Source organism: Lutjanus erythropterus, chromosome 14 (assembly GCF_056507025.1).
Source record: "Lutjanus erythropterus isolate fLutEry1 chromosome 14, fLutEry1.hap2, whole genome shotgun sequence".
Taxonomy (NCBI): Eukaryota; Metazoa; Chordata; class Actinopteri; order Lutjaniformes; family Lutjanidae; genus Lutjanus; species Lutjanus erythropterus.
In genome coordinates, this window is record NC_139330.1 from 16,394,943 (window position 1) to 16,407,695 (window position 12,753).

Genomic DNA, 12,753 nt, shown 5'->3' on the forward strand with positions numbered 1-12,753 from the left:
GGTGTATTTATTTAGGCTCTGTGCCCAGCTAGCCTCAAGTACCAACACGCTACTGAGGAAGATCACTTGTGTAAATCGGCCAATAGTTCATTCAATCATGATGTTCTGTTACACTTCAGTAAACTCGATGTGCAGATGCATCATCTCATTCACGCGGCTGCTTGTTTGAAGAAAGGTCTTTAAATGTTTACATTAGCTGCTAGGCACAACACATTTAATTTGAATGATTGAGTTTTACAAGCAATGTGTGACGTTTTTCGGGCATTTCTTCAACATTTTTTCCTGCTGCATTTATAGGTAAATGAAATGTGCACATAAAATAACAGTTAAGCCTTTAATATACCCCTCCCACTTCATCTCAGGCTTCGTGGCACCAGTCACACCACCTGCATGGTTTAACTGGTGGATGCTGGCAGTGATCCCAAGAAAACAATGAGTTATGAACTATTACAACCAACTGCTTTTCATTAGAGGACATGTCACAGTTGTATGTTTTTGTGCAACCCACACAGACGGGATAACGTTGATTATGCAGCAACATACTGTAGATATGTGATGAGGACCCTGAAACTCACGCAAATTAGACCACAGACTCCCAGATCTGATACGATGTTTCTTTTAGATGTTTTATTACAGAAAGTGTAGTGTCTGCATTTTTAGTACAGCTCTGATGTTTGTGGCTATAATTCTAGTCTTGTCTCATATCTGTTGCTGTTTGAGTCTTAGTTATGCTTAAAATTAAGATTTATGTTAAAAAATCTCATTAAGACCACACTGCAATGTTTATACAGTGTTTATATATGTTGCAGTGGTTGAAATTTCCTTGCTGTGTGGTGTTTAATGAATGTAGATGAAACACTGGTATGAGGTTCATGACTTAATATTCATACATTCTGTCACTGAGTTACTTGTGGATGGAGTTACACTGAAATTAAATTAGGTTGAACAAACACTTATACAACATAACAAGCTGCACTTTGTATTAAATTAGACAAAAACTACAAATATGTTCCTTATTAGACATTAAACCAACACAACTATACCCTTAATTATACACCATACACCCAGCAGTACACTAATCAGACATAACTTTGTATCAAAATCATGATATTATCTTTATTAGACAGTATTAGTCCCATCAAACTTAGGGCACATCACAACAGAACTGTACTGTAAACTAAAAAGTCTAATAAGGATCCAACTGTGGAAAACAATACACTTGAGTTTACAGTACAGTTTGTTGTAGTGTGTCCCTGACCACCCTTTAATAAAGTCTAATAAGGATCTAATAAAGGGTCGAACACTGGCTAATAAATAACTTATAATTTCTTGTTCTGTCTAGTTTAGTACAAAATACATTTTGTTACATCTTATTAGTGTACTGTAAAATAAAGTGTAACCATAAATTATTGCTAGGGACCACCTGGGGGTCCCGAGATGCATATTTGACAACCACTTCTGTAGATAAGTGCATGGTAAAATCTTTGTCAGTGTAGAAGGAAAATGACACGTGAGCCGTTTGTTTTAGAAAGTTTAATTGTCTTGGAGCAAATGTTTTAAAAACGGTTTACACTGAGTACAAATGGTTTACACCGGAAGATTTGAGTTTCAATCCTCCATCTGACTGCTACAATGTGACAGAAGACAAGCTGCCCAATCTTCACATTACTGAGGAGGAAAATACTTGTTGCTACCTGCAGATTCCTGCAGTGATATCAGTTTAACACAATCAGTTCATACAGTGATTTTAATCTAATTAATTTCCACTACAAATTGGCACGCCAATCAATGGATTTATCTCCCACCAGAGTGCTGCTGACTCTGCTTTTATCCCACTCAAACAGGACTTCAAAGCTGATCAGTTAGCACAGCAAAATGGGCTGTGTAGTGCCATTCACCGACCTTTATCTCTGATGTTTCAATCACAGTCTCATCACATGTACTACTGTGCTCCGCCTCACATAATGCCCTTAGAGGGAAGTTAAAAGTTCACCCATTTCAGCTCTAATGTTTTCCTAATGGGCGCTTGTTGAGTTAATAGTTAAATAACAGGCAGGATCATTGTCCTTGGCTTTTATTTGGCCCTGTGAGTAAAGCTAAACACATGTTCTCACATCAAAGTCCTTAGATTTGACCCAGTGGTACAATGAGATTACAGCAGCTGTGTGCTGGCCCAGAAAAGGCTTGTTGAACTGTGTGCATGCGTGCATCAGTGGGTATACGTGTGTGTACTTATGATGAAAAGGAAAGCACAGATTAGAGTAGTAACCATAACAATTTAAAGATTTCCTTTCTTTACTGACCAAATGCATACAAGTTTTACAATAAAGGCTGCGAAAGTACAGTTCCTTCATTTAATTGTTTAGATTTGATATATAAATGCATAAAAGAGTACAAAAATAAAACATTTGTATAATATTAATTTTACATACAGTATGACAAGAAGATTTTAATGAATAGATGAACAGATCTCCCATGTTTTAAACAGTTAAATGCAGCTACACATTCAATCATCAAAGAGAACAGAATGGAAACAGCATGATTAACATAGACAATAAAGACAAAAGACAGAATTTAATGATCAAACTTAGTGAGTAATAGTAAATTTTGTTGTTAAAACTCAAATACATCAGATATAAAGTGCATTGCTATCTGCATGACAGTTGTAGGTAGTCACATCAATGTATATGTATTCATTGTATGTAATGATACAATAGGATTACTTTTTCTACTGTAGCTCTCAGCGTGATATAGTGTTTTAATTACAGATGTAGTGTTATTACTGTTATTCAAACTGCTGTACACCCTCCTTTGACATGGACATTAATACTAATCCAAATCCATCTGACATGACTCGATCAACAGCTAACTGTGTCACGGCTTGGTTTTACCATCTCAGCTTTATAATTCCCGTATATTTCAATATTTTGGTTGCTCAGTAAAAAGTGGTTGGAATCCAGATGTTCAGCTTTTCTCTGAGACTAAAAAAGGCAGACATGTTGGGTAACAGGGTCGCGTAATCACTGCCACAGAACAGCTCAGGAAATGCTTGAGCTTGTTTAGCATCCTGACCTCCGTCACAAAAAAACATTGTAAATGCCGTTTTTACAAGGATCTTTTATACATCTTATATTCAGTCGGGGGGTAGCAGGCGGCCATTGAAATTCCACGGTGCTAATTAACTTGGAAGATGAAATGCAACTTGCCAAACTCTGCGGCCCTGCACGTTCCTTTGTTTTTGAAGAGAAACTATACATTGTGGTTCATCATTGTGTACAATTTAAAATCAGAGAGCATAAGCATAAGCAGATCCCATGTTTAGAATTTGTTATAAGTCTCCTGGCTCAGCGGTCCAGAGGACTGTGGGATGCCAACTCACGTTTTTTGTGGAGAAGACCCTCCTGCTGACCTACAGCTCTCTTTAAAAGGAGCAACATGTAACAACTGCACATCCAAAAATTAATACTGCAGTCTAAATAATGAGTTAGAGCCATAAACTATATATTAAGTAGGTTAAAATCCTATTTAATATATGAACTATGATTGAAGCGAGTTGCCCCCCTCTTCCCAAGACTTAAGGAAGCTCGGATGGGCTGCAGGGAGTCTGTAGGAGCGCAAGACAAGCGCAACAGTGTAATCTGACAACAATAAACAATGAGGAGGCCTGCGCTGTAAGTTGATCAGCTGTTTATACCTGTCAAATGTCTCTCAAAGTAAAGCTAAGTCTGTTCTAATCCTGAAAACAAAAGCCCACTGCTCCAAAAATACACACTCTACAATTTGTTATGACTCATTCAGTGAACATGCAACATTAATTTGAACTCTGATTAACGTGAAACAGGGAAACAATTCCACGAGATCAAGGTTGGAAAAATAAATTTCAAAGGCAGACACTGCAGCTGTGTTTCCTTAATCTCTGATGACATATCATGGTCATTTTATGATTCATTGCAGTAAATATATTACAGATTTCTCCTTTTCCAATTTTAACTCTGGGGTCGATCCCTTTTCCTAAATGACAGAGAGGCCAGAGGGACAAAAATTCTCAAAAAATAACTCTTTACTGTAGATGTCCATTAACAAAAAAGTATATACATTATAGTGAGAAAAACATACACTCACAGATATAATTGCACTTCACACTAACAACATCTAAGATCTATACAAGTAGTGAGAGTGGTGATGGTGAAGACGACGACAGGGCTGGTGGTTTAGTGTTCATGATGGTGAAAAGTTGCAGGTTTATTCCATGCAAAGAGCCGCGGCGTGGCAGCCGGGATAAGTGCTGTACAACATACCAGCTGATCTCATATCACATGTTACATATAGCTGTGATGGCTCAGGAAGATCGCTGCAGGAGCTTTTAGTTGCCCTGTTTGGACTTCTTCATCCTGGAAGAAAAAAAGGAAATTTCATAAGAGTTCTATAAGAACAAAACAGATGTCAAAATCATACAGCTCAGAAGTTTTCAAAGTGTGAGGTGGGCCTCCCCTGGGGAGGCTCAGTAAATGGAATTGAAGCATATAACATTAGTTATAACATTACTTATGAACAGGAGATCACATGGAGCAGCCAAAATGTGTGTGGTTTGGTTTAAGAGATAGTTCAGAGATACAGTGCTAGAATTTTACTGTTTTTCTCAGAGAACCAGAAATGATAAATGCCTTTGGACATATCTTTTTTTTTTATGTATTTGGGTCTGAAGTTTGTAAAACAGCAAGTTTGGCTACTTTAGCTCAATTGCTGAGTATCTATGAGATCAAGTAACATGATCGCAATCCCATAGACATCCAGGAATTGAGTAAAACTAAAAAAGTAAACTAAGGGGAGGCCCGCAGTCTCAGACTTCAGGCACATTTCCATCCAAAATGGATGGAATTAAAAATGGAGGCTCAAATAAAATACAGCAAATACAGCAAGTACTACCTGCTAATTTAGACCCTGGTCCTTGCTGTGTTCATCCAAACACAGCTTTCAAAAACCCCAGACATAGCTGATTTGGCACTGACTATTCACAAGTTTGGTTTCTGGCTTCCAGTTTTATTCAAATGAACAAGAACTGATGGATTAACTCCAGCTGAGTGACAAACAGAACTTGTTGTACCATGTCCATTTTCGACAAACAGTTGGCTGTGAAAACATAACCAGTAAACACCACTTTGAAAATTAACAAGTATTTGCTCAGTGATGTCATGCCAGGAAAGTGCCAGTGTTCAAACCATATTCACAATTCCGGCATTCTCAGACAAAAACAGCTGTTTCAAGTTTACAAGACCAAAATGTTTGTTGATCTGTAATCAAGGACTCCACATTATAGCCCATTAAAGTTTCATTTATCCTTCTTTCAATTTTAGCTGGTCAATTAGTCTCCTTGTAGTCCATCAGTTTATATTTTATATATTGTATATGTAAATATGTTATTTTACATAACATTTTGCAGCAGCTGCCGGATGATATACACATACCACTGCACAAATAGTGAATATAAACACTTGAACATGGGTGGGCAGTTTAATTATTGACATTGGAATAATACTCTGCAACATCTGAGCCGCATTTCAACTGATAAAAAAAGCTAATCACAGTCTTGTTTACCAGACTAAAGAGGAGAATAATGCATGATTTACAATTGTGTCCATTTACACACATTGAAAGTAAGTTTGTCCCTCCTCCCCTCTGACAGTATGTGTAATTGGAAACACATTAGGTCTGATCCATTGCAAATGACTGCCGTCTACTCTCTGCATGGGCTGTTTTGTTATGCAGAGGACTGCTCACACCTCAGCAGGTCAAGGGCTCCACTATCGTCCTCAGAACAGACAGTCTGACTGCGGGACTGTGGGCGGGTCAGTCAGTGGGTAGCGAGTGTGTGTATCAGAAGCTGGAGCTCCGATGTGACATCAACATCCTCACTGTGTCAGTGATCGCACGAGTGCATTAAGATTTCTTCACATGGAAATACAGAAAATCCACTTTTGGCATCTTTATCTGCCTGCACACCACAGTGCAGACTTTGTTTCATCTGAACGCTACAGGGGGCTCAATCCTTGGAAATGTTGATGTTGACTGTTTCAGGATTGCAAGAGTTCAGGATAGCAACTTGATCCCTTCTATAAACTTCACAGTGCCAACGTTTTTCACAAAAGTGTCCCCAAGGCAGGAAGGAGACAGTTGACATTGGCGGTGGCTTTTAGCCTTCTTAATTCAGACAAACACTTCTTATTTTTAGTATTATTATTACAGGCCCCTCATGCTTTTTATCGATAGCTGACAACTGGAGATAGATAGGAAAGGGGCTGAGGCCACCATTATAAAAGAGACGTCTGCAAACAAATTCAGTTATGACTCCTTTATTATGAATTTTCGATCAGTAGTTTTCATATTTGTAAAACCTGAGCAATTTGGGCTGAACAGGAGTTCACAGACAGGAGCAAGGAGCAGGGGGGACTCTACTGTGCATATTCAGAGGGCTGAATAAACAGGAAGTAAATTCGGAAGCTAGAAAACTCTTTTGACTTCTGCGCCAGGCAAGCAACTCTCAGCATCTCTGCATAAAGTTTCCTTGATATATAACTTATCTATGGGTTTACCACATTCCCCTCCCAAACGGTCTCAAATTACTATGGCAGCTCCCCGAATAAAAAATGTGTAGACTCTCCTTTTTGCATTTGGATAGTATTGTAAACGAAAGTTCAGTCAAATTCAAGATTTATTATTATTTTTGTATTAATTTAGTTTTTTTTTCTGTTACATTGACTATTGCACTTTTTTTTTTTACAGTGCATTAATTGATAAATGTGTTATGGTAACTCTGTCAATATTGAGTTGAAAACTGTGTTTGTGTTTAAGTGTGATAGAAGTCCATATTTTATTAAACCTGTGTCTCACATAAACAGCTATGACAAGGGATAACCCCTGTTGTAAGAGCAGATTAAATGTGGTCTGTGTGTGAAAATGGAACCAGTCTCTGCTTCCATTTTGTCATGTACCAGCATGTCTAAAGTTTGGGCAATTAAGTGTGTCACTTTCACAATGGTCCATTCATAGATGTCCAAATGCGCATTTGTGCTTTTGCATTCCTTATTTTAAATTTCTAAAGAGTGGAAGTGATCTTACAGCGCTCCAGACGAGTTGTCTATTAAAGGCTGACAACAGAAACACGAATTGCAACAAACAGACGATCTTTAACCAAAATCAGACTGACTTGTTGCAACTTACTTGTTGATAGCGTTCTTCAGGTACTGCTGCAGCCACCGGATCTCTGGGTTCACGCACACCTCTTTGTTTGTCTTCAGCCTGGCACTGATAAGAAAAAAGACTAGTTCAGCATATGCCAATGATGCCCCATTTGAAGATGAAAGGGCAAATTATGCAACAACAGTGATATCAGGTGTCTTGACACATTGTTATTAAGGAGACTGAATTAACACCGCCATGTCAGCTTGACACACAGGGAGCTCTTTCACAGTGGTGACCAATCCCTCTTTTACCCTACATGTGATGCTGCTACAGATGATTATATGCATTCAGGTAGCTCTCAAAGATTCTTTCTATTAAAGTTACAACAAAACTTTAACTGGTACGACGCAGTCTCAATTTAATACTGATGCCTCTGTATGATCTACCTAAACAAACAAGATTATGGACTTGTTCGGCTATCAAAGATCGATGTATACTTATTCTTGATGGCTGACACAGGGTCAGATTCTCCATAAAATAAGACCAAATGAGCCTGTGTTTGCATTGTTCCAGCCAAAGATACAGTGAATATTATGTTAACCAGCTGGAAGGAAGAAAGTGGAGATTTTTATCCAGATAATCTCATTTTTGACGTTATATTTGTGTAGCTATGGTTGAGGAAACCGCTTCTGTCTACAAGGGTCTCCAAGATCAATAAAATATTACAGTTCCTAGTAGTTTTTTTTTTTTTTTAAGTTTGACATTTCACTCTTGATTGAATGACCTAATTAATGTGCAAATGAGACATAGAGGTTGAGGCGTCAATCCCTCGACATGTGGCTACGGGCTGCTTTCTAAATGTAGCATAACCCTGTGGTTATTTGCAGAATGGGTCAACACAGGATCATATGTCTCTACGTGGAAGATCAGGCCTCTTTGGTGCACGTCTTGTTTTTTAGTAACTAAACATTTTATTTCCCCCTTCCTGTATGTGCATTTTGAAGACCTGCCCATTCTTTTCACTCTTAACATTGAACTGTTCTTGAAGTTTTCCTCTCCATTGTAACCGACTGCATTGTGCTTCTGTTGCTGTGTACTTTCATCTGTAAATTCACTCCACACGAGCCGTAACAAGGAATCAGATCAGGCCTGAAGGTTGTAAGCACAGCATGGGGAGGAAACTCTGCGTGACAAGCAAATGAGAAGCAAACCCAATTACAAAACCCACAATTATTGCTTTCCTGTTGAAAACAAAACTGCATCCAATTTCCACCTCCCTTTCACGTTCACTCATACCCAAATGGAGGACTTCCTGTGGATGCGTCAGTGGGCCTGTGGTAAAAACGACTTGCTATGTGTGCATGTGCGTTTGTGCACGTGAAAGCGAGTGACAGAAGGGCGTGTGTGTACACATGCATGCACAACTCTTTTCTCTGGCCTGTCACCTCTCAGAGATTGATGGTGAGAAACGTCTAACAAGGAGGAAACCTGTCTAATGTTTTAAGGCCAGGGTGGAAAACATGCGAGTCTATGAGTTTGTGTGGGTGCAAGGAGTAAGAACCATACTCACATCACTTGGAAGGGGCAGTTGGGTGTGTGGATGAACCTGAGCTCTCGGATGTAGCTCCGAGGGACGTTGTTCACTGTTGAACGACAGTAGCATCTCTCCACCAGACTGATGGGCTTTGCTGAGAGACCGAAGAAGAGATGAGGATAATTTGTACATTTCCAACAAAGAAAGCAATAAAACACAGATTAGGAGTAGAGATGTTCCGATAGTGAGTGCCGATCTGAAAGTGCATAAAGAAAAAATATTATTTTTTAATAACTGTATAGTGCTAACCCTGTATGATGGGTGTAATATGTTTGCTGGCTCAGGTTAAACCACTTGTTACCGTGAACGAATACATACAGAGAATGAATGCCAAAGAGCAAGACTGCGCTACCATTTAAAAAAAAAAAAAGGGGGACGGGACACTGCTGAAGAGTAGCAGGGTCCTATTTCTGGGTTAATGAATTAATGGTATCAGATTGTTGCATAGATTTGTGCAATCACAGTCAAATGAGCTGAAAAAGATGCAGAAAACAAATAAATCCGTATACATCATCCTCTTTTGCCAGATCAAGTTGAAGCATGGATACAGAGCCTCTGCAAATCTACAGGAATTCGTCCATACCTGCACACCGCTCATGCACTGCACTTAGCCTTATCAGATTGGCAGAACAGGGTTCAACATGAATGTTTTTTTCACTTGCAAGGGCGGGCAAGTGAGTCAGAAATCTACTTGCCCAAAGTCAATTTTTACTTGCCCCTGTATAAATTCTTTATTCATTAGCAGTTAGCAAATAACAGCAATGACCATGCAATGTTAATTGCCTCGTGTAAAATACGTCTGCAACACCTGAAATGTCAAAAGAATGAAAAAGGTCCATCACACTCAATGGGTGATGTCTTTACATGTCTCGTTTTGTCAGTTTAAAATACAAATGTATTCAGTAAAATTTAATAATAAACAAAGAAAAGTGGGCAACCTTCATATTTGAGCAGCTGAAAACAGCGGTTGTCATTTTTGCATGAAAAATTACTTCAACGATTAAAATAATTATTTAAAATTTATTTTTTAATATTTTCTTGCCAGACATTTCATTGCCCTGGGCAAGCGGGCAATTGTTTAGAGAAAACATATAAAAAGTTGCTAATACACTTTAAGATATATTTCCCCCACAATAATGAAAACACTGCAAACCATGATTAAAGTTAGTATTGAGTTCAGTCCCTACCCCTTACACGTAAAACTTAATAAATTATTAAATTCATACTAACCTTTTTCTTCTGAAACAAAGAACTGACTCTTCAAAGTGAGAAAATGTCAACGGAAGTCAAATTTATTTGCACTGTTCATCCACTGACTGAAGAGTTGTTGGTTCAACTTAATATCTTAAGTGCTTTGAACATGTTTTCTTAAGTACAGGAAAATTAATTAGTATCAAGTCTATTTGAAATTACATTCATTTTCTCTGAATCATTAAAAAAACTACCTCAACTTGTCTTTTCAAATTCAATCAACATAAAAATTTAAGGCAGCAAGACACATTTTTATGTTAAAACAAATAATTATAACAAATTAAACTAACATTACTTTTACAGTGTATTTTTGCACAGGAACACACACAATGGCAGAGGAACATATCAGGGGTTCTACACCCACTAACACTTAAATCTGTGTGACTGTGTGGTCCTTAAACATCGTGATGGATGTCCTGCATACTTTCCATCATAACCTCAGCTCTCAGGTTTGTGCGCAGAGATTTAAACGGTTGATGAATGTGGGAAAATAAATAGTATAATGTAGTCTTTATTTTCTTTCTTTCTTTTTTTGTTACATGATAAAACTCAGGGTTGTTTGGCATCAGTTGGGTGAAATCTCTCAGAATAAATATAAAGCATTAAAGACAAGGACAAAACAGTACATTTTTTCTTTTTCTTGTCAATAACTCTTTGTAAGTGGTAACTGTAGTTCACGCAAACAGATGGCCGCCATAGATTAAACCTTATGCTAATTGTTTTTACACATGATCTCCCGGTATTAACATGATAAAGGGACTAACACCTTCAGGTTGGGTGACTGATGTCGCCATGTAGACGAGCTGCGTCTTTGTCTTATAGCTGCCTCATTTGCCCGTAATTAAATGAAAACAAAGAGCAGAACAAATACACACATTGATCAGTGAGTTTCCTACTGTTAGAGCCACATGTGCAGCCTGTTGGTACTTTGGTGCTTTTACGCACGACGGAAAAATGTCTTTCCCTTGCCAGACCGAGCTCATGTATTCATTAGAATGACATTTGTGGAATGAAAAAACTTAATTTTAAAATGAAGAGGTATTACGTGTAGTTGACATTTAATTGAGGAAACATTTGCACTTTAATTGCATGTAATTGCAATTTGGCATCTGAATGAAATTGCCAATTAAGCATGTTTAGTTAGATTTGTCACTAAAATTGAGAGCCTACTTGTCACCTCAGAAATTAGGATTAACACAATATAAAGTCTATTTAAGTTATGTCTATATTTAAAAATTAAAATGTTGAATGGAAAGACTTATATGCCAGATGATTAATTAAACATTCTTCCACACCAATACATTCCTAAAAATAATTTCATTTCTTTTCACTGACAGCTGCAAAATAATAAAAATAAACCTGCCCCAACAACACCCAGCAAATCAAACTCAGAGAATAATTTCCTTACCTTGTGATGGAGGCGCATATGTGAGCACGGCGAGCGCAGCCACGACAGTCAGCAGCTTCACGTCCATCCTGAAATAATGCCGGTGAGATCTGATCTTGCTCAGAGTAAAGTCCAGAGGAGCTGTGACAGACGGCACCGTGCCGGAGTGTTAAATCACGCACCAGCGTCAAGTCAGCCAGAAAAACAGGCAATACTTCCTGTCATGGATATCAAAATAAAAGCTACAGGACATGGTGCATCCAGTACTACTCAGGGTTGAGAGGTTTACTTTAAAAATGCATTTTAATACAATTACTAATAATGTTAATGTTTAATAAAGTGTTCTAATCCAAATATGGTGAAATTATTTAGCTTAATGTAACGTTTAATGTTCATTGTCTATACATTATTTGGTTTAGACATTCCTTCCTTTGTTATGTGTGTATTAACGTTTAGATTAATGGTGGTAATTATGGACATTTTAGTGTATTTAAATGTACCAGTATGCTATTCACAGCTAAACATTAAGTAAACTGACAGAAACCTGTTCTGGGGTTTGTGTCTACACACCATCCCACCAGCATAAGTACCTAATCTTACACTCCCAAAATATGTTTCAGTTAGTAGAGAAAAAGGTTAGTAAACTAACTGGATTTCTGTGTAGCAAACAAAACACATTTTTGTGAAACATTTTTTTCACGAGAAGTGAAAACTATAGGCTATTGTTTTTATATTAAAATGTATTTAAAAGAGTAATCCAGCTAAACAGTCCACATTTTTACTTAATGTATCTGTAATCTGATTATGTCTTTTTTCTGCAACTATAATGCCATACAGTTACCTTTTTTGTTTTATAATTATGTAACATTATGTACATGATCTGTTGCCGGTAATATACCAAATTACAACCACATGAAAAATAAAGATACTTTAAATGAGACGTACGTTTTTCACAGCATGTCAGTGATTGATCACTCGTTACTCCACAATGCCTGGTTTACATGCTTTTATTTTGTAAAAAAAAAAAAAGAAATCCTCATTTCCTGATTCACTGGGTTGATCTCAGGTGGAAATTGACCCAGGCAGCCAAAAACATAATGTGCCTAATATAGCAGTTGCCCTATTGTGTGTCACTGAATATTTTTGGCATGACCAACAGACTTCACAAGGAGCTAATTTGGTTTTATTTTGTTTATTTGCCTTAAAAATGTCATTTAATAAAACACATAAAATTTGCCCACCAGGCAAACAGTGGATACGTTTTCCTCTGCTCCACACGGTCCTTGTGGCTGTTGCTGAGGCTATGAAAAGAAATTGGAGACATTTCTGTGCATGTGTTTGT

At 37.7% G+C, this 12,753-nt stretch overlaps 1 protein-coding gene across 1 annotated transcript; it reads right to left on the bottom strand.

The window, feature by feature from the left end:
* Positions 1-2,277: 2,277 nt before the first annotated feature.
* On the bottom strand, positions 2,278-11,564 carry cxcl12a (chemokine (C-X-C motif) ligand 12a (stromal cell-derived factor 1)). The gene is made up of 4 exons (XM_084735531.1): positions 11,433-11,564; positions 8,750-8,867; positions 7,219-7,302; positions 2,278-4,391 (listed from the first exon to the last, which is right to left on the bottom strand). The coding sequence occupies exons 1-4, from the start codon at positions 11,497-11,499 to the stop codon at positions 4,364-4,366; spliced, it is 297 nt and encodes a 98-aa protein (XP_084591657.1). The 5' UTR covers positions 11,500-11,564; the 3' UTR covers positions 2,278-4,363.
* Positions 11,565-12,753: the final 1,189 nt, after the last annotated feature.